Source organism: Coptis chinensis, chromosome 7 (genome assembly GCF_015680905.1).
Source record: "Coptis chinensis isolate HL-2020 chromosome 7, ASM1568090v1, whole genome shotgun sequence".
NCBI lineage: Eukaryota > Viridiplantae > Streptophyta > Magnoliopsida > Ranunculales > Ranunculaceae > Coptis > Coptis chinensis.
The window spans coordinates 89,219,154-89,245,796 of record NC_141462.1 but is presented as its reverse complement, the minus strand read 5'-3'; the positions used below and the strand labels follow the sequence as shown (position 1 = coordinate 89,245,796).

The 26,643-nt window shown below is 38.4% G+C and overlaps 2 protein-coding genes and 1 pseudogene across 3 annotated transcripts; all 3 read right to left on the bottom strand.

Annotated features, from left to right (window-relative positions):
• Positions 1–18: 18 nt before the first annotated feature.
• LOC147489788 (GDP-Man:Man(3)GlcNAc(2)-PP-Dol alpha-1,2-mannosyltransferase-like) lies at positions 19–16,227 on the bottom strand (annotated as a pseudogene). The gene is made up of 7 exons (XR_015200957.1): positions 15,779–16,227; positions 14,324–14,632; positions 13,693–13,883; positions 7,420–7,487; positions 7,121–7,337; positions 490–602; positions 19–394 (listed from the first exon to the last, which is right to left on the bottom strand). The product of XR_015200957.1 is annotated as a GDP-Man:Man(3)GlcNAc(2)-PP-Dol alpha-1,2-mannosyltransferase-like (transcript).
• A 39-nt stretch (positions 16,228–16,266) lies between these two features.
• Positions 16,267–19,231, bottom strand: LOC147489787 (putative B3 domain-containing protein At5g58280). Its single transcript, XM_086570408.1, has 7 exons — positions 18,961–19,231; positions 18,380–18,445; positions 18,106–18,186; positions 17,675–17,730; positions 17,450–17,603; positions 17,130–17,336; positions 16,267–16,661 (listed from the first exon to the last, which is right to left on the bottom strand). Exons 1-7 carry the CDS (start codon positions 19,027–19,029, stop codon positions 16,377–16,379), a joined length of 918 nt encoding a protein of 305 aa, XP_086426534.1. The 5' UTR covers positions 19,030–19,231; the 3' UTR covers positions 16,267–16,376.
• Positions 19,232–22,169: 2,938 nt separating this feature from the next.
• LOC147489786 (receptor-like protein 6) lies at positions 22,170–25,777 on the bottom strand. The gene has a single exon (XM_086574952.1). It carries the CDS (start codon positions 25,481–25,483, stop codon positions 22,325–22,327), a length of 3,159 nt encoding a protein of 1,052 aa, XP_086431078.1. The 5' UTR covers positions 25,484–25,777; the 3' UTR covers positions 22,170–22,324.
• Positions 25,778–26,643: the final 866 nt, after the last annotated feature.

The window sequence follows — 26,643 nt, the reverse complement described above, 5'->3', positions numbered from 1 at the left end:
GGCTTTTTGTATGTTTCTATTATTTGTAAGCGTACTTCAAGACAACCAATTAAGTGCTTACGATGAAATAACTGTAAACTCGTATGTTTAGAGCCTACATTATCAACCAACTTCATTTGACACGTAGGACTTCTATTCTCATGCAAAAATTTTACAGCTCTTCACTTGGAAGGAAAAGATAAGATTGGGCAGATTGGGCAGATTGCAATCTTGAAATCTTGATAAAATCTTTGCTCTGAAAAATCTGCTGGCATCTCAAGTCTCTCAATATGTGGCATTCTTAGAATCTGTAGGATGGCATTTGCATATTCGTCTGGATCAGAAGCAAGGAATCCCGTCTGATGCCCGTCTTCTTCCAAAACAATGTCCATTTTGGGGCCGGCCGAATTGTGAGCTGAAAGAACGAGCCGGATTGTAAGTCAGAAAAACTGAAAGTTAAATGTACTTGAGGTAAAATGTAGATTATGCATATAATGGTCATGCTCCGACCTATTGGAATCGCGCCTGCAGCCATGTACTCCACAACACTGATACCAAAGTGCTCGTCTGTCATGGAATGGATTCCTGCAATTGCGCCTCCTAAAAGTCTTACCAAGTCCCTGCTCATGTTAATAATTCACCAAAAATCAATATATCTGATTAGAACTTACAATTAAAACTTAGCCATACCAAACCAAATCACATTTTTAAACATAGATATTGATGTTAAGAATTATACTAAAAGATAGAAGTGTATTTGAACTAATTCGGGTCTCTATTTTGAAGGGAGTGAGTGATGCCACTAAGATCCTTCGGCTGTCTGCGACAAATATATCCCCCCTTAACATTCGACCAAGTCTCACCGGCACCGTTTATATGAGTGGGATAAAGCAATCCAACAAAACCGATATGCTTTGCAACCGGCAGCTGATTTCTTGGAAATAGTGCTAGTAATATTATAATCTCATGACAGATAAAGGAATACATATGAAAAAAGATTACCCAACATTCTACGACACCTACCATTGTTTCATTGCTAACCCTATTTAGTTCGGCTATTTAGTTCGGCTTTCGCCTCTTGGCATGTGTAATTCATTTTCACGTACAAAACACTACATGCTGTTGTAGGACTTTTATGTGTTCTGATGGCATTAGGATTATTTTAAATAGCATGCAATTAAATTGGGGACCCTTGTCCCATGTCTATGAAGAGTTTCAGCCACATTATGGTAAGAGATTAAGAAGATTAGGAAGACCAAAAAGTTTCAAACCTCTATAGAAATTTATCCATGTATTCACAACAAAAATGGCAATTTCTTTAGTGGGTCTCATACTCTAATTGGATTGGTTAGCATCTGTAATGTGCTGGTATCAGTAGGTTAACTTTCAGACAATCAAGAATGTGTTGGAGTTATCCCTCACATGAGGAGAGAAACTGGAGCTGGAGAGAAACGGGCGAAATTCGACGGCGATTAAGTCTCGGGCGGAGATAGGCGACTCAAGGCCGAGTTCCGATAGAATAGAGGCGACCAGCCATAGAGGGACCTTAATCTCAATCTGGCATTCCAAGATATTGAAGGCCATCGAGGGAGGAAGTCTATTTTTCGTGGGCTTGCTACAAGATTCCCTTGAAATTTGTTTTTGGAGATAAAACCAAAATCAAGGTTTTGGAAAACCTAACCAAACAAGTCGGAAGGATTGGAATCCGGACTAAAACAAAAGAGAGAACCTTTACAGATACAACCCTCAGAAAGAGATAAGAGTGATCTAGTAAGGTGAGAGACCGAAGGAGAGATTGTAATCTTCCTTCCCATTTTATTAAGAACTGGCTCTTGTGGAAGTAGGCATCATTGGCGAAACCACGGTAAATCTTTGTGTTGTGGTTTGCTTTACCGCTTTACATTATTATTTGTTGTTGATAGTTGTTTAGCGAGTTGGGCATGTTAGTATAGGTAGTTTGTGATATTTGAGATTTATCCGAGTTGAAGTGTGTTCATACAAGTTATCCGCGGTAAGTGGGGAACCGATTAGTATTGGTATAAACCCCAACAAGTGGTATCGAGCCTTGGTTAGAATAGCCTAGGGTGTTATCCGAATCTTGGTCGGAAAGGTGTTTGACTAAATTCCCGAGAGAAGATTTGAGGTTAAATAACTTGTAGAGATGGACCATTCCGTGAACACTGTATGATGAGTCCGAATAGGAAGAACTACACCATCCGGAAAGCCAAGATGGAAGACTTGCTATATCGCAAGGACTTGGCACTTCCCATTGAGAATGAGGGAGTAAAACCGAAAAAGACCGATGAAGGCCGAGTGGAAAAAGCTTGTGACGTAAAAGATTGGATACATTCGACCGGTGGATTGACGCGGTGTCTTTCACCATGTGGCCTAAGAGACTGACGCCTTCGCCTATGGAATAAACTCGAAGACCTTTACGGAGAGGAAGTCGGGTGGAAACAAAGTGCTAGTCGTTAAGAAGTTTGCGGAACACGAAGTACCAAGAAGGTTCTTCAATGTCCGAGCATCTTAATGAAGTACGTAATATCATCAATCGATGCATTTGATGAAGATCAATTTGGGAGACGAAGTTGAGGCTTTGTTTCTATTAGGCTCTCTCCCCCGAAAGTTGGGAGACATTAGCGGTTTCTACATGGAGCGACCAAGGATGGAATTGTTACCATGGAGATGGCTACCACGCCTTTGTTGAATGAGGAGACTAGAAGGAGTGCAAGAAGCGTTCTTCTCACCTCGAGAGATCCTTTCACGAGAAATGGGGAGAGGTCAAAACAGAAAACCATCTCGCTCTAGAGGTGATGACGTAATAAATCTAGGGGTGAAGCTAGAACTCCTAAGGCGCAGAGAGCAATGTTACTATTGTGCCACCAAAAAGGCCACTTCCGGATATGAGTGCGAAACGAAGAGGGATGAGAAGAATAACCGCGGTACATGAAGACATTACATGGTGGAGGAACGGAAACACGCAGAGATACTACCGCGACTAGTCGGCGACCCACTCCAGTGGGAATTGTGTCGGTGTGGTGGTGTCAGGCCGCCTTAGTACCTCATGTCGATCTGAGTGGGTGATAGATACGGAGCATCCTATCACGCCACACCGCGAGGGGATTCTTCACTACACGGTGTGGTGAATATGGTGAAGTGAGGATGGGGTAACGATGGCGCCCTCAAGATTATAGGCATTGGAGATGTTCATATATAAACCAATGTCGGGCTACACCTTGACACTCAAGGATGTAAGACATGTCCCCGACATACGGGGTTTCTAAATTTCGCCGGGAAATTAGATGACGATGGCTTTGTAAACTCGTTTGGTAACGGGTATGGAAACCGAAAGGAGGTTCCATTCAGAAGCGGCCGAGAGGAAAGAAAACTTGCTCTCTTTACAAAACACGAGGCTAGTTTGTGTAAAGCGAAGCGAATCGCGCGAAAAGTTAAGTTTCATCCGAACCGTGGCACAAGAGAGATCCGCGGTCACATGGGCATAAAAGGGATGGAAGTTCTTGCTAAGCAAAAGGCCATGCCGGACATTAAAGGTACACATTTAAATACATGTACTCATTTGTTTGGTAGAAAGCAACACGGTGTCTTTCCAAAGATTCCCGTCTCACGAAAGCGACACCGCCCTCGAGCTAGTGCAATACGACTTATGTGGTCCTATGAGAGTGAAGTCCCACCGAGGGAGCTTTTACTTCTTGACATTCATTGATGATCGCCAAGAAAGATATGGGCCTATAGTCACGAAGACCAGGATGAAGATTTACTTGGCGTGTTTGAGAAATTCCACAAACATGGTGGAAAGAGAGACCGGGAAGTTGTTGAAGTGTATTCGCCGGATAATGGGGGTGAGTACATTGGGCCATTTGAAGAGTATTGCGAGAGTCATGGGATTTGTCATGAGCGCACCGTTCCCAAGACACCGCAAACAGAATGGAATAAAGAGAGAGAATGAACCGTACCATTGTAGAGAGGATGAGATGCATGTTATCTCACTCTAAGCTACCTAGAAGCTACCGGGTAGAAGCAACGCGCGGTACCGTGCATGTGATCAACCTCGTCGCCGGCAAAAGCCTCCGAATAGTGATTATCCGCAGAGAGTATGGTCGTGAGAGATGTTGATTATGGATACTTGAGGGTATTTGGGTGCGGGGCATTTGTGCATATTCCGAAGGATGAGAGGATCCAAGCTTGATGACAAAGCCAAGCAAAGGCATTTTTCCGGGTTATGGAGATGAAAAGTTTGGTTACAAACTCTATGATCCGATTAACAAGAAAGTAATCCGAAGTCGAGATGTTGTGTTCTTAGAAGACCAAACCATAGCAGACTTTGAGGAGGGTGAGAAGCTATAGGCTTTCACCAATGATCTTGTTGATTAAGAACCAGAAGTTCCTACTGTGGAACGTCGCGTAAGGCATTGAGAATGCAGAGAACCATGAGTTTGAAGCTCATGATGAGAATCCTATTGCTCATGATGGGATAGAACCTATTGGTATAGAAGATGCGATGAGATGCATGAACCACCACCGAGCAAGCGAAGTGCATCCTCCCGAGGCACCGGCCAGATGGGGCAAGGAGGTCCGAGGAGGAGACTAGCTTCAACCGGTATCCACCACATACGTGCGCGCTACTATCGGATGGTGGAGAACCTATGTACTATCAATAGCACACTGAAGCGTACGGACAAAGAAAAGTGGTTGAAGGCCATGCATGGCGAGATGGATTCTTTGCATAAGAATCACACTTATGAAGTTAGTTGAGAAACCCACGGGGAGAAAAGTTCTCAAGAATAAGTGGATATACAAAGTCAAGCATGAGGAGAACAATCCTCACCCAAGGCACAAAGCTCGCCCTTGTTGTGAAGGGATTCGGTCAAAGGAAAGGGATTGACTTTGATGAGATTTTCTCCCTCAGTAGTAAAGATGACTTCTATCCGGGTGGTATTGGGTATGGCCGCAAGTATGAACCTAGAGGTTGAGCAGACTAGATGTTAAGATGCTTTTCTTCATGGAGACCTTGAAGAAGATGTCTACATGGACCAGCCCGAGGAGGGTTTGAGGTCGAGGCAAGGAGCACCTAGTATGCAAGCCGATAAAGAGCTTGTATGGGTTGAAAGCAAGCACCGGAGACGGTGGTACATAAAGTTTGACTCTTTTTATGGCGAAGCAAGGATACAAGAAGTCCGCTTCCGATCATTGTCGCGTTTGTTGAGAGATTTCCGGATGGGGATTTCATAGTGCTATTCTTTGTATGTGGATGATATGTTGATAGTTGGCCCAAACATCAACAAGATATCCAAGCTAAAGAAAGACTTGAGTAAGTCCTTTGAGATGAAGGATTTGGGTCAAGCAAAGCAGATACTTGGGACGCGGATCACCGTGATAGAAAGAGTGGGAAGTTGTGGCTTTCAAGAAAGCTACATTGAAAGGTGTTGAAGAGATTCAACATGGATCAAGCGAAACCCGGTCGGTTGTCCGCTTGGTGGCGAGCCCGCATGACCAAAGAGATGTGTCCTAAGGGTGAGCATGAGCAGAGTCGGATGGAAAAGATTCCTTATGCATCCGCGATTGGGCAGTTTGATGTATGCCATGGTGTGTACTAGACCCGGATATTGCTTTTCGCCGTTGGGGTTGTAAGCGATTTCATCAAATCCGGGTAAAGAACATTGGGAAGCGTTAAGTGGATATTGAGATATCTCAAAGGCACTTCCAAATCGTGTTTGTGTTTTGGTGGAAGTAAGTCCTTACTTGAAGGCGCTAATCGATGCGCACATGGCGGTGATGTTGACTCGATGAAGTCTACCTCCGGTTATCCGGGTTACCTTTGCGGGGAGCGGTTTCTTGGCAATCTAAGTTGCAAAAGTGTGTTGCCCTCTACTACTGAAGCCGAGTATATTGCAGCCAATCGAGTGTTGCAAAAGAGTTGCTATGGATGAAGAGGTTCTTCGATTTAACTAGGGCTAAAGCGTAAAGCGGTTTGTAGTTCTATGTGATGTCGAGGCGCCATTCACTCGAGCAAGAATCCGAAGTTTTCATTCTAGATCCAAGCACATACATATGCGTTATCATGGATTAGAGAAGTACTTTCGAGGACAAGCATTTGTGTATCGAGAAGATCCATACCGACAAGAACGGGTTGGATATGATGACCAAAGTCTTCTTGAAAGGTAAGTTTGATGTTTGTTGCGGCTATTCACGGAATGGCGACACGCACCTCCTCTGATTGATTTGGAAATTGCATGGAGGAAGCCTCTCACCGCTCGGGGGGGGAGATTGTTGGAGTTATCCCTCACATGAGGAGAGAACCTGAGTCGGAGAAATGGGCTAAATCGGCATCGCGATAAGTCGAAGCGCCAGCGGCCAGATAGCGCGACTTCGCTCGAGTTCGATAGAATAGAGGCGACCAGCTTCATAGAGGCGACCAGCCTTCGATCTCCGATTACAGATATTGAAGGCCAATGAGAGAGCGCTTCAGCTTCAGTCTATTTTCGTGGGCTTGCTACAGTACCCACGAAATTTGGTTTTTGGAGATAAAAACCAAAATCAAGGTTTTGGAAAACCTAACCAAACAAGTCAGAAGGATTGGAATCCAGACTAAAACAAAGAGAGAGAACCTTTACAGAGATACAACCCTGTAAAGAGATAAGAGTGATCTAGTAAGGTGAGAGACTGAAAGGAGAGATTGTAATCTTCCTTCCCATTTTATTAAGAACTGGCTCTTGTGGAAGTAGGCATCATTGGCCGAACCACGGTAAATCTTTGTGTTGTGGTTTGCTTTTACTGCTTTACATTATTATTTGTTGTTGATAGTTGTTTAGCGAGTTGGGCATATTAGTATAGGTAGTTTGTGATATTTGAGATTTATCTGGAGTTGAAGTGTGTTCATACAAGTTATCTGTGTAGTGGGGGAACCGATTGGTATTGGTATAAACCCCAACAGAATTTGCAGTTCAACATCAAAGCCAGAGAGCTCATAATAATGTTCCCTGTAGGCATGATATTCACTATCCAGCACGAAAACTTTCATGTCTGTCATGAACTCAAGTATAATAGGAACATTCACAATTTCACATGCATTAAAACTTAAAAGGACGGTTTACGAGGAAAAGAAGGAAAGATGATTGGAGACCCACCGTACATCAAATTCTTATAAAATTCAACATCCTTCTCCACCTTTAGCTCAATAGCTCTGTCTTTCGGTTTTCGCGACCCTATCCTCGCCCCTCCTTGTTCTGCAGAATCGCCCACAAACTGGAGCTTTGGCCGGGAGAGTTTGCTTCCAGTTCCTCGAGAACAACGGAGAAGGCCTCAAGTTGAAGAATGTGGGCGAGAAATAGTAAAGCAAGCTCACCTAACTAAGTGAACTTACAATGAGCTTTCAATGGAACTGATGTGTTTCGTACACATTGTGAGAATAAAAACTATTACCTTCTTTGGACGAAATTGTGCCCTGACGGATATGAAAGTTGGGTTTCGTTTGACCCTTCCAATGGGAGCTCTGTTTAAAAAGTACGTGAGGTCAGAACCAAAGCACGACAGATATAACATAATGCACACAAGCACAAGTGTAATGCGCACACTAAAAAAAAGTTTTAATATGCCCCAAGGCACGGTTACCATCCTTCTAAGTACACTTTCGCCCGAAAAAAGCTTACTTATCGGTTCCGACACGACATTTGTTAACCGGTTTTTAGCACTTTGCGGGATTTACCCATTGGTTGAGCTTATTGATTCATTCCATTTTGCTCCTCTTGTCCAATTACGCATTACACTTGTTTTCAGCTTCTCTATATCTTCCTAACCTTTTAGATTTTGAGATGTGTTAGAATAGTTGTATGAACACAAAGAACTAAAGTAGAAACGGAAGGAACGAGAGCAATGAAGAAACAAGGACGGAAGATGGCGGGAATAACCAAGCGCTGGATTAAAAGGCGTCCTTAAGGAAAGATTTAAGCCCCTTCCAATGGTGCGAAAGGCAACGATGGCGTCTTCCTCCACGAGGATTCAATGGTTAACAAGACTGACTTTGCACTAGAAACGGACTACCCTCTAGAACGGCAATATAACTCTCCTCGGCCGAAGAAGAAGAGAAGAAGAAAAGGTTTGAGTTTTAAGTTTTCTCGAGTTGAGTTTCGATCAAGTCTATTTTTCTATGGACTCACAATCCTATTTATAGAGGTTAGGAGAAAGAGAGACCAACTCCTAATAGAACACCGAAACTTGCTGCTTTCAAGAAAAAAGGCAAAACAAGTTTAAAGCTATTGGTCAAAACCACTACCCACAACAAGAAGCCCAAGCCCGGGCCGAACCCTACCCGATGTGGTGGATAACCAATGTGGGACTATCTACTATGCACTAAAGTGGCGAGAATACCATTTGTTCATCTCCTCCACTTTGCACACACACACATTAGTATTTAGAAATACACAAGAGATTCCAACAATCCCCCACTATTTTGGAATAGGATATTACAAAAGAAATGGGTTAACGAAATGCCGAGAGAATCGAAAAACAATGCATAAGATCTCGGTGCTTTTTTACGGGCTTGAACGGTCATAGGGTAACATGTCTTATAATACGTGAAAGTGGTGGATTAAAAAATCTTTGAACCAACATTCCCTTGTAGTAAAATAGAGGACATGCACCCACATTGCTCTTTCATTATATGCCCTTTCGGCGGTTGTTCGCTTTTTGGCCTCTACCGTGTTATGTGAATGCTCTAGAGTACTTGCCTGAATACTCATAAGAACCAGGCCAGTTCTACATTCATGTAGGTGGATATCCATCAAGTGTACATAGCAATTAGAATACACTATCTCATAAAAAATAATGGACTATGGATTCCATTAAAGAGTAAAATAACTTCACCTTTTCTCATTGCTATTCAAGTTATACAAAGTATACAATAATGCTATCTAGTCATAAAGGGTGGGACGCCTCAAAGAAAGACAATAGCATACGGGCGGCGAGGTGACTTGTTTTTCCCTTTGAACCTAATTCATGGGATCTCCAATCACATAGGTGGGGGGGTCCGATTGTCGCCCTCTATCTAAGGCAAAAGTCCCATCCCTCTCGACGTATAACCACTTGCCTCCAAAGAAGTGGTGCGCTTAGACATGTGGCCAAACTAAGTCCAACCTAACATAATCTCTAGCGGTTGCTTGATTAAGTTATATCTCAACTTACATGTATTCTTTTTTCCCATCAGACATAAGATAACATGTCTTAGCTATTCTGAATGAGACGGTTGCAAAGCATATACACATTGGGAAATTGTTTTAGAGCTATGGGAAGATTTGCCAAGAGGTTGCTAACCCACTCAAGATCATCACATGCCTTTTCTAAAGGCGATTAGCTTGGATGATATCCAAGACACTCAATTTCCACCAAAGGTAAACACATAAACATTATTGGATCCGGTTTATAACATATTACCCTTCTAACAATGATGGAAATCTACTAAATATCGGTCCATAATCAATGTCTCTGCTATAAGACTTGGATAATCCGACAATATACATCAAAGTTCCTTATAAGGACACAATGGGTTATCATTTCGGTATGCCATTAATGTAGGCAATGTCATGTCTCACATACATTATCCATCAAGTACAATTGGCTACCAATGATATTAACATATTTAGTATGAGAAAACACAAGAAGATTATTTTTCATAAGATGGATATTTGCCACAAAATGTGTTAACACATGCTTACTATCATAATACCCATACTTTTCAATGAAAAATATTTCTACTAAGTGCTATAACAATATAATGAGACCAACATGAGTTTTAATTCCTATATTCACCAGCCATTCAATTCTGTAGTGCGAAATTCCCCTATACCATCCGGCCGGTCTGGTTTAAGGTACGTTGTGGCCTTCAACCATATTCAAACGTCAACATCTTGACAACTGAATATAGCAGTTACAGAAATGAGTTTAACAACATAATAAACTATCATTTTCAATGTCGGTTTATGACGTGTTTCAAATAGGAATTTCTCTGTCTCATACACATTCTCAATGCTAGCACTCATGATATTAAATCATCTAAACAAAGAGAGATTAACACATATGTCTTGCTTTGCTCTAAAGAAAGTACACATTTTTTTTTTTTTTTATCAACAACGGTACTTTGACATCCATATGACACTAATATGTTGTTGAATTGCTCATGCCATTTATAAGCGCTTGAATCAACTCATACAAAGATTTAACTAAATTGTATACCTTCATTTCATCACCGGTACTACTTGGTATTGTAGTTCCGCATAACTACTCAATTAGAGTCTTTAGAATTACGTAGAAGAAATTCTAGTTATATGAGCAAGGTTTCAAAATAGTATAAATTTTGTCTCGATTGAAACCCCTTGGCTATTATTATTAACATTGTATTTTGCAATACAACTATCACGTTTTAGTTTTCTCTTGAAGATCCAATTCAACCTATAGATCCCCAATAAATCAAGAGTCCGGTTTAGAGGAGTTGTATCCTTCAAAAAGACACTTCTCATAGGCGGACAACTTCCTTATAGGTTAATGAATCTTCCTTAAAAAACATATAAACATCATCACCGTTAATGGTGGAAATACTCATTGATAGTCTTCCAAATTTCTTGTGCGAGAAATAATGGGATTATCTTATGTAGTTCATTATGAACATTCAACCACTCTATGCCAATTTCTCGAGAAAACACAACCTCAAATAAAATTAGCATATAAGACATTCAATAATAGTGTGGTATATACAAAATTGTTATCACTCATGACATTTGAAAACAAACATCACTATTATGAGTTTCACCAATGAACATCTACTTGATAATTCTAGGTCTCAAAAAAAAAAATATATATATATTTCTTTTAGATTCATTCACAATAGCCTTGGCAAGACACCCCCACATTTTGAAACATTTTTGGATAGGCCCAAGACCTTTCCATACTTTGTAGTTGATTGTCTTTCCAATTATCTTGTGAGATGAACTATGGTAAAACAAATGTCATGCATATGGGTCACTACCCCCACAGTTCAATGGTTACTCAACCTAATCAAACTTACATGCAAAAACATTATACCGCTACAAACACTAAAAGAAACAACAACAATAAAATGCACTCTTATGACAAGAATATACTTTACTCAAGTCTATGATTCTAGATCATATTAAACATAGTCATATTATGTTCATGCTATCTATATGAAAGGAAATCCACAAGTGATTCAAATGAATTTTAAAGAATAGAAGAATTAGATGAAAAAGGTTTTACCCGATATAATATCATTATCATCCTTCTTTTCATCATTCAACATTCCATTGTCATAGGGAGACAATCCACGACTTGTACATCACCTTGGCTATTTATCCATAGTCATAGGAGGATAATGCCTAATAAGACAATCTACAAGCGTTACATCTCCTTGTCTAAAATAGTCATCTGGAGGATATTGTCTAAGAAGACAAACCATTACCTTTACATCTCCTTGACTAAATTAGGGTTTAAGAGGATATTGATTGTTTCCCATATTGTTTCCTCTCAGAGACAACGATGCTCATTACTTAATAATATATGACATGGTTAAACTTCATGTCATGTTGTTAAATATTGCATTCATGCCAAACATGGTAAATATCATATCATAGGTTCGGAAAAGTAAATTTTAACTGTACCCTCACAACAAAAAGTATACAATATTTAAGCAAATCTAGCCACTGAATATGCAAAACAACCGAGGACTCCACCTCTCCTCTTTTTATATGAGCTCAAGTAAGATAGAATACCCTATCAACAAGACCTCAAGTACTACCACAACATCTAATGGCTCAATCCATTAATGTCTTCAACTAGAAAAATTTACCAATAAACTATTATCAAGTTTTAAAGTAAATCCACGATGATTAATATCCAAAACTAGCATGCTACACAACTTTAACATATGCTATATTGGATATAAGCTACAAGTTACTTCATCTAACATGTATTTTCACAACAATTACAATTATAACCATCGCCTAACAACACGTTCACTCAATAAAGATAAACAATTATGCATTGAATACATTATAATTACTATCCAAGATTTGAGTGTGGTTGATATTAACTATCTTAAGGTCTCTCTTAGACCATCTACATACATCTACATATGTACAAAGAAAATTAATATCAAACTACTTCTAGTCAAACCAATTAATTCCTCGATTGATAAACACGATAATTTGTTGACTAGGTTATTAAAGAAGTTTAAGCTTAGGGATTTCCTCCTAAGAAAAACTAGTATGCAACTCAAGGCAAGAATATCACCATATAATCAAACCAAAAGAATTGCAAAGAGTGAAAGAATCGATACCTAACCGATTGAAAAATCGGATTACCATATTTTCCTCCTAGAAAAAACAGTTCAAAAGAACTGTAATTCTGAACCAGCTCATGAAGAATTGGGTATCAAGCCTTATACCACTGGAAAGCTCTTTGAATCAGCTTTTCAACCCAAAAAGCGGATTGCAAAACCGAGTTCTGAGCTGAAAGTTATAGCAGTTTTCCGTGAAGCGAGTGACGCAGTGATCAAAAAAGACGAACTTTGACGTTTTTCTTGATAGAAATCTCATATTTGACTCCCACAAACGTAGGACAAAGGTCTACAACCATATAGGGTTTGATAAACCACAAAAGATCAATAAATATTGAATCTTTAATTGGTTTTCCTAACAAAAACGAAATTATTAGAAAATTTCTAAAGTCATAACACAATAACACAAAAATAATTCAAAGTAAAAGACTTATCTTTTGATTCAGATTAAAGCATTCTCCTTTGTTCTACTACAAAACTCTTTCCTTAAGATTGTTAGAATAGTTGTATGAACACAAAGAGCAACTAAAGTAGAACGGAAGGACGAGTAGCAATGAAGAAACAAAGGCAAAGAATCGGGAATAACCAAGGCGCGGATTAAGGTCGTCCTTAAGGAAAGATTTAAGCCCCTTCCAATGGTGCGTAAAGGCAGCGGTGGCGTCTTCCTCACGAGGATTCAATGGTTAATGCAGCGACTTTGCACTAGAACGGACTACCCTCTAGAACAACAATATAACTCTCTCGGGCGGCCGGGAAGAAAGAAGAAGAAAAATTTGGTTTGAGTTTTACGTTTCTCCGAGTTGAAGTTCGATCAAGTCTATTTTCTATGGACTCACAGTCCTATTTATAGAGGTTAGGAGAAAAGAGACCAACTCCTAATAGAACACTTTGAAACTTGCTGCTTCAAGAAAAAGGCAAAACAAGTTTAGGCTATTGGTCAAACCACTACCTACAACAGTAAGCCCAAGCCCAGGCCCGAACCCTACCCGATGTGGTGGATAACCAATGTGGGACTATCTACTATGCACTAAAGTGGCGAGAATACCATTTGTTCATCTCCTCCACTTTGCACACACACACTAGTATTTAGAAATACACAAGAGATTCCAACAAGATGTCCATAGCACATCATCTTTCTTAGTGCAAATTAGTCACATGGTTCCCATGCTTACAAGAACAAACAATCTTACAAAGGCTATTCCATTGTTCCAGAGATCTTGTTTGTCAAGAAGATGAGAAATTACCCTTTGCACAGAATAAATGTTTTTAATATAGTTGTTATAATTTTTAAGAGAGGAGAAAACTATAAATAATTACCAATCAAGATTTCCTCATGTAGAGAACCATTAAACTAACCTGAAGGCCTGAAGTATCGCAGGGAGGGTAAACTTTCATAGTTCGTTTAGGAATTCCCCAGAGTTTCTCTATGTGCGATTGTGTCCAAGAGGAGTTGACCATTGCAAGGTGTGTGTAGGATCCCACGAACCCATACATGCAGCTAAAGATAGTGTAGTAGATGACCTTGCACCTGGATAGCCAAGTACTGCGACAAGTGAAGGAATTGTATAGTGCTGCATCAGGTAACAGAACATACTGTATAAAGAAAGTGAATAATTTACTTACAAAAATGATAACTCTTATACTACTGATACCTTGAGAAAAGAAAGAAATAGAAAAGAAAAGGGGAAAAGAAGAACCAAAATAAAACTGAGACCCTGGTGGTTGAGTTTTGTCCAAATGATCAGTTTGGTTCGCAAGATCTAGGATGAGGTCCAAAATCCCGTGGCATGGGCCGCAGACCTCAATGGCACAAAAAAAACAACTTTTCCAACTTTCTTGCCTTCAGTTTATATTTTGCCTAAAGGAATTAATAGGCCATTTGGCAAACACAAGTCAAATGAATTATGTCTCTTATCATTATTTCAATAAAGGTAACTTAAACAATGGTGGCCAAAATGACGTCCAGATGAGAAACATAACTACAATGGTTCAGAAGCGTAACTGTTTGCAACTAAAGCATCATTGTTATACAACAAGCTCCGGCGCCAAACACGAGAAACCATGTTGGTACTAATTGTTGGGTAATGTGTGTAGCAAATAACTTTGTATCCAAATATCCGGGCAAGTGGATAAGTAAATGCATATCCACTAGTATCAAAATAAAATGACGGTGTATATTTGCATAAAGCCTCCCATGCAAGATAAACCGACCCACCCAAAACTTTGACCAACCATAGTGAAACGAGGGTAGGTGCGTTCCTCAACCCACTTCCTTCTATACAAGTGAACCACATGACCAAACAGAAGAATACCTTAGGAAATGAAGACAAGTCAAAAGGAGAGATCAAAATACAATGTTTATGCCAGAAATATACTTACATGCCAGAATGAGATCATCCTCAATATTTATGCTAAGAGTAAGCTTTCTTTGAGTCCTAAAAATTCTATTAAAAATGAAATTTAACTTTTAACCAAAAACATACTTTTAGAAACTTAAAAAAAAAAAAAAAAAAATCGTCTGATTTGTAAATTGTGGAATTACTAAAAGGCAATAGGTAAAGTTAAGCATATGGAAGTTGATCCCATCCATACAGTTAAAATACAATACATCCTTAACAATAGAACCTGTCTTCTACCTGATCAACCAATAAATGAACATAGATGATAATATACACTCGTAGGTTTGAATACAAATATAACCATACCAAATGCAAATAAATATTTTTTTTCAGCTTGTTGCACCCAACGAAGCAGAGCTAATCAGCTAAGAAAGTATCCAAAACCCAAACTGAGATGCTACAATGGCTTAATAGGCAAGATTTGTTATGGAGTTGAAACCAGATAATATATGAATCTAATGAACTGCTGCTACTTTAGTAATATGAGTTTAACTAAGGGGGTAGTTATGTAATATTTATGAGTTTAACTGCAGCAAGATTTCTCATTTGTTATTTTGTTAGTTATGTAATTTTATATGTGTCTATGGGTAGTTATGTAATTTTATATCTAATCCCAACTTATAAGTTAACGTAAGTAGAATTTTCTCGCTTAAAACTTTCCGCCCTACTTATAAATATTTTTTGACCTTGGGCTACTTATAAATAGCAAAAAATAAATGGGTAAAAACAAGTGGTCCACCACTTACAAGTGTTTATAAGTGGTCTAGCATTTATAAGTAGGAAAAACAAACACTCCCTAAGTGAAGCAAAACTAACCAATTAACAAGTCACTAAATCTGTAATATATATATTTTTTAAGAGCATGTCTTCAGTGCGCAGGTCGAATGGTGCGCAGGTAATACGGGCCTTTGGATCAGTACTTTTGCCATTAAATACACACGCACCCCTTGGTATGAGTGGCCGAGATGTAATGGCGCACCATACATCTCGCGCACTATAGATTTATCTATTTTTTAAATATTACAAAAAATATAATTACCTGAGGCGGCTGAAGGATCTTGACTCCAAACCGATCAATTGCTCGAACCATCAAGGTTTCAGGCGTAGCATCATGATCTCCAGTATAGATAACAATATCAAGATTGGGATTCTCTTCTTGAATTGCTTTGACCAGCACACCAAACCACTCTCTCCCCACCTCCACCATCATTTGTATACGGATGGAAAAAACCAACTGCTCTTTTTATATTCTTTCGGGCTTTAATTACAACCAATAAAAAACTCGAAACAAGCAAAACTATCACAGATATCAGGACCACAAACAAAACCTTAAGCTCCATCATAGTTCTAAATTTCTAATCTCGTTGTCTTCGAATGACAATGCAAGTTCAACGTCGTAATAAGTTGACAAAACCCAACAAACTTCCAAAGGGGGTAAAAATAGTCTTTTCAATGGGTGAAAAAACAGAAAATAACCATCTGTTTCTTTCGCCCTTACAACAGAAATGATGATTTAAATATTAAATATTTACATAGAGAATTAGTTAGCAAATACAACAAAACAAAATCAGGTATGATCCGCATAACAAGTGTGCTCTATTTGCTTCCTCCTCTTTCTATAGTTTTTTTTTCTCAGTTCAATTTCTTTTCTTTCTTAACAGCTTTGTACCCATCTTCCATGGGAACAAGGGAGAAACAGAACCATCATTCTTTTCCACATCTTCATCTAAAGTAGCATTCTGCTTGCTGCTATTTCTAGTGGTCCTTTTAACTCCACCACTTGATTGAGCACTTTGCAATGTAGAATCGTCTTTTTCATCTGCGAATTTTATTTTCTTTTTCGGCTTGGAGGCCTTCTGGTTGCTACTCTTCGCCGCCTTCTTTTTAGCCAAACTCTCCATACGTGGTCTAAATATATATACCTGTAAGCAAAAGTTCGCAAATATGACATTACAAAGTTGTAAACATTTCCGGGAAACAAAAGAAAATGAAAATTGATATAGGTATCTTCTGAACACTAGTGATGGAATGTGTTATCAATCATACAGTGCAAAACAAAGAAGAAGGACTACACATTTCCTCTTATGCAACAATGGTTTGTAATGAGCCAGTCTGATTGCTATAACGTGCTTACTATCATAAGAGCTCTATAGATCCACCTAGATCTTCTCATTTAAACAATCAAGTGCAATCAGTTATACTGAAATTGTATCGAGCAAGTCTAGAGCATTCTGCTACGTATAGAATGGGCAAATTTCTTTCCAATGGGTTGTCATTTCAGTGAAATTAGTATAAACTAATGAAATTAGATATAACATGCCAAAACTGCCAAAGATATAAATCATATAATCATAATTGTGTGAATAAACAACATAAAATCGGGGTACTACCTTGAACCTATCTGACTCAGTAAGCTCAAAAACCAAAGCATCTCCGTCGTCCAGCTTATGATCCAAAGCAAAACGTCTCCACCCACCACTAAGGCCCCTCTTTCTCCCAATATAGAGTGATTCATATTCAGAACCTTTTTCGTTCTCTAAAACCATTGTCAAATCAGCAGCAGGGAGGTGGTTCTTACAGAAATTATGTGGAAGACCCTAGGATCCAGAAACAAAATAGCTTCAAGTAGAAGTACAATACTACACTAGTAATGGTATAAACTATAAAGCTATATTTTCAATAACTAAACAAGAATGGCGGTGGAACTTACCAGCCAAAAACAACTATATACATGGGAACGGACCATGGATTTCACAAATGATGGATGCTGTAGGTTTGCTTGAAAATCCTCAGCATATCTTTGTGCAGAAGTCCTTTCCTCATAGGATGCAACTTTCACGTCTTCATATGGTACAGCAAGGTAGCTAATTATTCAAATTAATTAGCATTCAAATTAAACAATAGTACCAACATAAAAATAAATGCAGAGTAAGACCTGCTCGTTGAGCTTGACCTGAACCTTTTGCGTGTGCGGGAAAACTCCACCTTCATCTATATCACATATTGAAACAGTTAAGGCTTGTTTCAAAGTAAGTCCTAAGACACTATCAAATGTACACCAAGTCTTAGATATCAATGTCAAATCATAAGTAACTAAGGTGAATGGTAAATTGTTCCATTTCCAAAACATGGCATTATGGCAGCATGAAGAAAGCAGATATGGTTCAAACATACTGTTTGTCATTCAGGCATGATTGCATATGAGGGTGATAGAACAATCTGATTAAAGTATTCCATAATCCATATATGTGATAGTTTACTTGGAACACATGGAGCACAAAACAAGTGAAATATGAAACACACAACAGAAGGATAAGAGGAAAAGGGCAGTGAGGGAGGGGTGGATGAGATTGTCGAATAGCTTACTTCTTCAGCATAGGTGGTAACATGATTTCGCTCTCGAGAAGAGCGCCTAACTTCTAGTATCTCTGTCTTCAACTTTGGTTTCTGTTGGAGTAAGATAGCATATAAGAAAACATAAGCAACAAAAGCAAAACAAAATAGATAAACAGAACAATTCATTTACAGAATGCCTGCAAAGTGGAAATCATACAAAATTGCTCGAGTTTAAGGTCTCATGAACTACTAGTTATTCTGAAAAGCATAATCAGAAAACTAAAGTAATGAACTAAATGCTTACCGGTGACTTCTTCATAGGTTTTATATCTTCGGATAGGCTTTTCGAAAGTTTCAGAATACCCATGTCCTATAAACCAAGCAAAAAACAAGAGCATAAATAAAAGAACAATTAAGATGTGCCAAAAACTAAGAACTCAATGCAATTTCTAGCCCTCCAACTTGTTAAGTGGCATACAAAAAAGGAAATGCCATATATGATATACAATAGAATCAAATGCCATCCAACACTTTCAAACAGATGGAAGCGATAGTAGAAGGGCGCATCGCGCATCAATAACTATTTAGTAGTAGCTCTAAATCAGTTAAATAATCTTAATCTTCCCAGGCTGTTATTTTGACAACCCTTATTAATTTATAGCATACCCTTCATCTTATTTTCCAGTACATACCAGTTTTGTCATTTTCAGTTTTAATTTCCCCAAGACAAATATTTTACGCAGTTTATCTGATTTAAGCCGATAAAAGATTATGAAATCCAAGTAAATAAACTACATTTAATTTTGAGAAATCATTAAATACCCATTGCCTTAAAATTTACTACATTATTAAGAAACAAAACAAGAAGAAAGAAAGAAAGCAAACCTGCAATCGTTTATTATTCTCTTCGACACGTTGCTTTCGAGTTTCTTCATAAGACTTGCTGTTTGCCATGGTCAAGTGTGAAAGAGTCGTGAATGCTGTCGCTCTCACTTCCAAGAAGACGAAGGGTTTAAGTTCAAGAGCACGTGTGACAAGGGTTTTGGGAGCTAAATATAATAATAAGAATATTGGCGCTTTTCTGAAATTTTAAATTTTGAACGTAGCCACCCACTTGTCTCTTCAGCAACTGAAGTCTGTTTAGGCTTTTTGGTTTACGAAAATTCAGCTGGGCAAATCCCAAAATGGTTGTTATGTCACTTATGTGACATGTGAGTCGTAACTCGTAAGTTCAAAAAAAAATGTCCAAATTTCAGGGGTATAATTGTCAATGTCGTGCTACTGCGTGACTATCACTCACAGTAATGGGTGGTAACTCATATCACAGTATCACAGTATCAGTCAATCACAATAAATTTACAATAGAAGTAAATAATTATGAAGATCGAAGCGCTCTATTACAGTAAGAGTTTATCTTATTTGCAAGTTATAGCATTTCTAGGTGGTGGTAGGATCACCTGTATGTTTGAGGCCGAAATTTGAAGAAAATATCTTCAAATTTTGACCAACTTTAGGTAGAGCAAATATGGGTCGCAAATCTGTATGTAAAGTTTACCACGGGCGGCATTGGTAATGTCGCGTGATATCGAGTTAAAAAACGTAAATTTCTCACACTGTTTTATTCTCACCCCACACTCCAAAACTATCTCCACAATCATTTCATTTTACTATGATTTTTTCTTCATCGTTGCAAAAAACTAGGCAATATACTAACATTGGCGAATTAACTCAACAATTATGCTATTTTGATACACTCGATCAAGAGGTGCCAAATTTGCACCTCAAAGAAACACTTTACATCATCATGTAAGTATCTGAATGTAAGGTGACCTAAAACACCATATTGTCAAGGTTATATGCTCATATATAGAAGGTGTAACGAAGATGGTAAAAAAGTAACATTTTTGAAATGCATGTATGATCTATGCCCTGGTATGAAAACACCATATATGCCCTGGTAAAAACACCATATATATATATATATATATATATATATATATATGGGGTTTGTTGATATGCATGTGTTGTGGCGAGAAAAATCATTGGTATATGTACTGCCCCTATGCACATATACAATGCCCAAATGGTTGTGATGGTGTTAAAGAGCTGAAAAAGTTCGCGAACCTTGAAAGAAAATGTCTTGATCTATTGAAGCGTATAATGTGTGGAAAATATAAGTGGTTGGGTGCTGTAATGAAAAATGTTAAAAATAGTTAATCAGTTTATTTTCTATGAATATATAACGTAATATGTTTTTTTTTTAATATGAATGAACTTTTATTTTCTATAAATATATGTTAGTTTAAATTAATTAAATAAATATATATTTAATAAAAGAGAAATTCATTAACATTGTTTATTGATGATTAAAAAGAAACATGCATCTACGAAATTAAATTAAATTACAACAATTGACTCAACGTCGATCACCCTTAATGCTCTATAGATGCTCGACAAGATCACTTTTAAGTCCATCATGTATAGTTTTTTTATTGAACTCGTAGAGTCCCCTCAATATAGTGTTCCCGAGTAGCTTCGATTATCATATTGTGCAATATGATACATGCTCTGATAACAGTACTCATTGTCTATACATGCCATAATTTGCAAGCTTTTGCCAAAATCCCAAATTTAGATTGCAAAATCTCAAAAATTCTTTCAATATCTTTCCTTATAGCTTCTTGTATCGTTGTGAACAACTTCGTCTTTAGAGCATTATGTTTTGAAATTGTTTGTATAAATGTCACATAGTCAGGATAGATACCATCAGCTAAATAATAACTCATATTGTAGCTATGATGATTTACATCAAAATAAACAGGTGAGAAAGTATCATTGATTACGTGCTCAAACACCGGTGAGTTGTCTAACACATTGATGTCATTGTGTGGCCCTGACATCCCAAAGAAAGAATGTCATATCCACAGGTTTTCAATTGCAACAGCTTTGAGAATAACATATGGTTTTCCAGAATGACTTGCCATTTAGTTGGACAATTATGTCATTCCCAATGTATGCAATCAATGCTTCCCAACAGACCCGACCATCCATGTTTGGCAAAATGTGCAAGCAAGCATTATGTGTCTGCAATATTTGGCCTTTGCAAGTAGACTGAACCGTATAATTTGATAATTGCATCACAGAAATGCCTCAATGGCTGGTTTACAAATTGTTCGGAAATGTATAATTGATCAGTCATCGTACCCTAACCAATAATACGCAAAGCTGCAGCCACTTTAATCAAAAGATCTATCTTAGGTTTACCAACATTATTAAATTTAGGTTGAAAGTACTTAAAATAAGTCTGAATATCGTTGAAGATGTGAAGGAATATTTTTTTTTTCAAACAAAAACGTCGTTTGAAATCCTCTTTCGGAAAAACAGGACGATCGACGAAATAGTTGGCCTTCAAGATTTCCAAAGTCAAAGCATAATTTCTAGGGTTAATCAATATTACCCCCTACTAGATGAGCCAATTAGGATTTGGTTGACCAATTTTTTTTTGTGTGTATTTAGGGGGGAGACCCTAATTTCCTATCTAGTGGGAGAGAAATCCTAATTGGCCCATCTAGTAACGGGGTAACACTAGTTCACCCTAATTTCTATGTTTCACTTTTTGACCATTTTTTGAACCACCACGTGCATTTGGAGCATACACTTGTGCTTGTGCAAGTACAACCAAACTGTGCTTCATAAGAGAAATGTTGTTAACAAATTCTTCATCAAGACTATCTAGTGAGTCTTCCGCCGGAGAAGATGAAGAAGAAAACGATGAAGATGAAGACAAAGATGAAGATTTAAAGGGAAAAACTCATACACTTCATGATCCATTTTTTTGGCCATGTGTGTGTGTTGTTTGTTGAGAATTGATGTGAAATGATTGAGTTGTTTGATTTAGAATGTTTGGGGTAAGTGTATGTAAAATAAAGAAAGAAATGAATGTAGATATATGGATGTAGAATTCCGACCGTTTTTGCACGCGACAACATATGCGGCTAGCCAGGTGATAACTCTGGATTTGCCTGCACATAGAGATGCTCTTATCCCAGTTTACTAATGTACTGGTTTGTTAGTTTGTTGATTTTGAAGTGGACTCTCGGCTTATAAGATTTATAATTGATAAAATTCTTCCTGAAAGCAGACTGAAAAACTCGAGGTTGTTACAATTTACAACATTGTGATGAGCACATAAAATTCTTTTACAGGAAGTTGAGTGATGACGATAGCTAGCTAAAATATTAATTCAATATTACCATCTCCGTCTATCTTTAAGGATCTTCTTGCTAATGGCCACGCATAGCCGGTTCCAGGATCCGCAAAATGTTACAACGCAAAAAGCTATCCCAACGCCTGTGCCATATCCCAGTGCAACTGATACGAGTTGCCAATTGCATGTCGGCTCCGAACTCTGTTTTCTAGATGTCGGATGCAATGGTGCCGACTTAGTGACATTTTCACAAGTTGTAGACAGTGGTGACCCACACAGCCCTTTATTTCCTTCGAACACATTTCCATTGAAAGTTTGAAACTGGCGGCCTTGTGGGATTCTGCCAACAAAGTTGTTGAATGAGAGATTCAAGACTGAAAGGAAAGATAAATCTGCCAACTGTGAAGGAATCTCTCCACTCAGATTGTTTGTTGAAAGATCCAATGACTCAAGCTGTTTGAGATCTCCCAAAGACCTTGGAATTGAGCCTGTGAGGGCATTGCCTGACAAATTAAGGACATAAAGTGATGTGAGATTTCCTATTGCATTTGGAATCTCTCCTGTGAAATTGTTGTTAGACATATCAAGGGAGGTGAAGATGGTTAGGATCTTCACCAGTTCCATCTGTAGCCCTTTACTTGTAACTGTCACAGAGTCCTGAAAGTACAGTCGGCTAAGTTCAAGGAATCCAAATCTTAGAATCTGGCGCTTGTAGTTTGACTGTGCTTCTTCCTCATCAGTCATCATTCCTTTCAATCTAAAAAATATTTCGGAAGGTAGATTACCGTTAAAATCATTGGAAGAGACGTCAATGATTTGCAACATTGGGAAGGTACTACTATTTTTTTCTGGTGGAATGGAACCTCGAAACTTATTGGATCGTAAAATAAGAACTCGCAAATGAGTCAGTTTTCCCAACCAGGAAGGGAAACGATCACTCATCTGATTGTTCCCTACATCCAGAACTTCTAGCATTAAGCAATTAGAAAGAGCCGTTGACACCTTACCTTCTAATGTGTTACTATTTAGATCAAGTGTTCTCAAGCTACATTCTTGATGGAAAGTCTCAGGCATAGTGCCATTGAATTTGTTGCTCCGCAGATTCAATACTCTTAGGGTCGAAATGCTACCAAGACAGGTGGGTATTGGGCCGCTCAAACTGTTATTTGAAAGGTCAAGAACTTGAAGAAAAGTAGCACTGCACATTGATAAAGGGATTTTCCCACTAAGAGAATTGCGTGAAAGTGAGAAGAAAATTGCAAATTTGAGGTATGAACCAATATCTGTTGGAATGATGGAAGTAATGTTGTTCTTTGAGTAATCTAGGAAGGTGGTGGATGGTGGTAGAATAGATAGTAGTGGCCCTTGGAGCAAGTTTGAATGTAGGTCAACGACAGTCAATGAGTTAAAAAGAAGTTTAGGTAATGGCTGGTCAGGATCCTCCAGGAAGTTGAAAGAGAGATTTAAATGAAATAAACCTCCTTCACCTATCTGCCCAATCCAATTGGGCATTTTCCCACCAATCTGGTTGTTGGACAGGTCTAAATAGCCCAATGTGGACTGGTTCCTCAAGAATCCCGGAAATGTTCTCAGGTTGCAAGAACCCAATTTCAATGTGCCTACTTGTGGGAACAATGCAGAATTTGTACCACTGGAATCGATCGATAACTTGCTACCTGAAAGATCGAGATTCGATAGGTTTCTCAAGTTCTGAAGCCTATCTAGTCTTAAGGTGTCACTGAAGTTGTTCGAAGCAAGTGACAACATTTTCAGACTGGTGAGATTGAAAAATGACAAAGGAAATGACCCTTCTAACATATTTTCACTTAAGTCAAGAGTATCCAACAGTAAAGAAGATCCATTATGAAACTCGCTAAGCGGACCAGTGAATCGATTTTGGCTCAGGTCCAACATCTGCAATGATGGCAGGGTAAATAGATTGGATGGGATTGTCCCATAGAACAAATTGTTTCGTAAGTTCAGACTTACAAATTTGAGATGCCTACTCCATTCAGAAGTAGATATAGATCCAGTCAATTGATTATGAGCAAGGTTTACTAGGGTGAGATTTTCAGATGAACCAAAGGAAGGGAGTGTTCCAGTGAAATTGTTGGATGAAAGGTCTAAGTACTGCAGTCGAGTGAGGTTCGACATGGAAGCTGGTATTGACCCACTGAAACCACAATTTGGAAGCTCTAATGTTGACAAGAATCTTAGATTTCCGATTGACACAGGAAGTTTTCCTGTAAAATTTGTGTCAGACAGTATTAAGTTCTCAAGAGATCCACTTTCTGGGAATTCTGGCAAAGAGCCTTGGAGATTTGGATTCGTGGATACGTCCAGACTTCGTAGTAATGGTAATAGGAAGATTTTTTCTGGAAATTTTCCTATCAACCCAGAACCACCAATACGTAGGAATGACAATTTGGAGAAATTTCCAAAAAACTCTGGTACATCAGCGGTGATATTGTTCTGACCAAGTGCAAGTCCAGAGAGTGATTTAAGATTTAGAAGTGAGGAGTCAAAAGGCCCTGAAAGTGAACAACTTGACAAACTCAATACTTCCAGATTGGGGAGGGCAGATGATAAACTCTGACACCACTCTTTCCCATTCATTGACACATTCACACCATCAAGATAGAGTTCTCTCAACTCAGACAGGTTCTTAACAAGTGTTTTAAGATCTGGTTTTTCAAGTTTTAAAGGATTTGAGCCTGCGAAAAGAGTAGAAAGATCGAGTGAAACCAACCTTTTCATACGTGAAATCTCGATTGGTGCCTGCCCAGCAAAGCCCGAATTTGATAGGTTGAGATGAGTCAGGTTAACAAGCCTGTCCAAACCAGATGGAATCGTAGAATTGAAGTTATTGGAAGACAAGTTCAAGCTCTTTAGGAACCCAAGCTCAGAAAGACTACTAGTATTCTCAACACCACTCGTAATGGATTTGTTACTGAAGTCAATACTGATTACATGACCATCCTTGTCGCATTTGATACCGTCCCAAGAAGAACAACAATCGGTATTCAAATCCCAAGATGTAAGGCTTGAAGCTGCAGTAGCAGAGAATGTGATATTTTGCTTCCATTGAAGTAATAATGCCTTCTGATCCTCGAGACATTGCCCGTAAACTAAAGTGTTTTCCACATTGAAGAGGCATAAAGATAGTATGATGAGCCATGCAAATTGTGGATTCACCTTCATTTTTGGAAATAGCGTGACATTACAAACTAAGAGAAGGTGCTCTATAAAGACTTTCGTAGACTTGCTCCGGCCGAAAGTCAACTCTTGAATTTAGTATGTCACATTAACTGAATTTCTATGGTCCAAACTTCGGCGAAGAAAGAAGAGAATATGATAGCAAGACCAAATTGCACACTCCCAATCCCAAAGATATTTACGAGTCCTGCAAGTCAAGTTGGATATTGTGCAATCATTAAAACAGGGGAATCAAAACTAGAATGAGCAACTAACATTTACTTGGCCCGTGACTTCAACGAAATATTTTCTTGCTCAAAAGTCGAGTTGACACTCAGACTGTGAGTTTCCAATTGAGGTGGTTATAAGTTATTATTATTTATTTTTTTTGAAATATTTAGAGGATTAAAACAAACCCATACCGGTTACATTGAAAGACTCTAGCCCGAAGACTTACATTGTCCGAGAAGAGAACCTAATTGAGGGTAGTCGTCAGTTAATTATTAACTTAACTAAAATACAATTTTCTATTCTTTTCACAGTTTGCATAAACAAGCATGACTAATTTCCTTTCCCAAACTTCCTTCCCTTACAGAAATGTGGAAAAGAGCCCGTTCATTTATCTTTTGCATTTTCAAAAGGACAATTAATATTTCTCAAATGGTGGTCAAGGCATTTTTGGAGCACTGTTAAAAACGGGTAAGTTTATCTTTATAGACATCTTAGTTCTGCTTCACTTCTTGTTCTTGCATTAACCATGGGTTCCTCAGAAATGCCGACTAGAATTTATCACTAGAAACAAAAACTCACCGAGTCCACTGGAAGGGACAGACAGGATTGCGGAAAAGATCGCCCCAGTGGTCTCCAATAACAAGGTTAGGCATGAAATTTGAATGGCACTTAAAATGGGAATAGAGTAACAGAAAAGGACTACCAAAGATAAACAGACTACAATATGTTGGCATGCACAGGTTTACAGAAAATGACTCTGCACCACAAACTGTTCCACCATGAGATCTTATATACAACAAGGAATGATACCTTGGGACCTTCTCAAGAGCAGTAAGAAATACCTCAGCTCAAAAGAATATGAAGGGAGAAAGAAGAAAGAAGCTAGCTCTAAAAGAAACACTAAAAGAGAATCCGGGACCAAATTCCTCTACCGA

Coding starts and splice junctions, on each gene's coding strand:
- LOC147489787 (XM_086570408.1), bottom strand. CDS start 19,029: ATGGCAAACAGCAAGTCTTATGAAGAAACTCGAAAGCAACGTGTCGAA. Junction 17,337..17,449: donor TATATAGTTGTTTTTGGCTG/GTAAGTTCCACC, acceptor TCTGGATCCTAG/GGTCTTCCACATAATTTCTG. Junction 16,662..17,129: donor CTGAGTCAGATAGGTTCAAG/GTAGTACCCCGA, acceptor TTTTGCTTACAG/GTATATATATTTAGACCACG.
- LOC147489786 (XM_086574952.1), bottom strand. CDS start 25,483: ATGAAGGTGAATCCACAATTTGCATGGCTCATCATACTATCTTTATGC.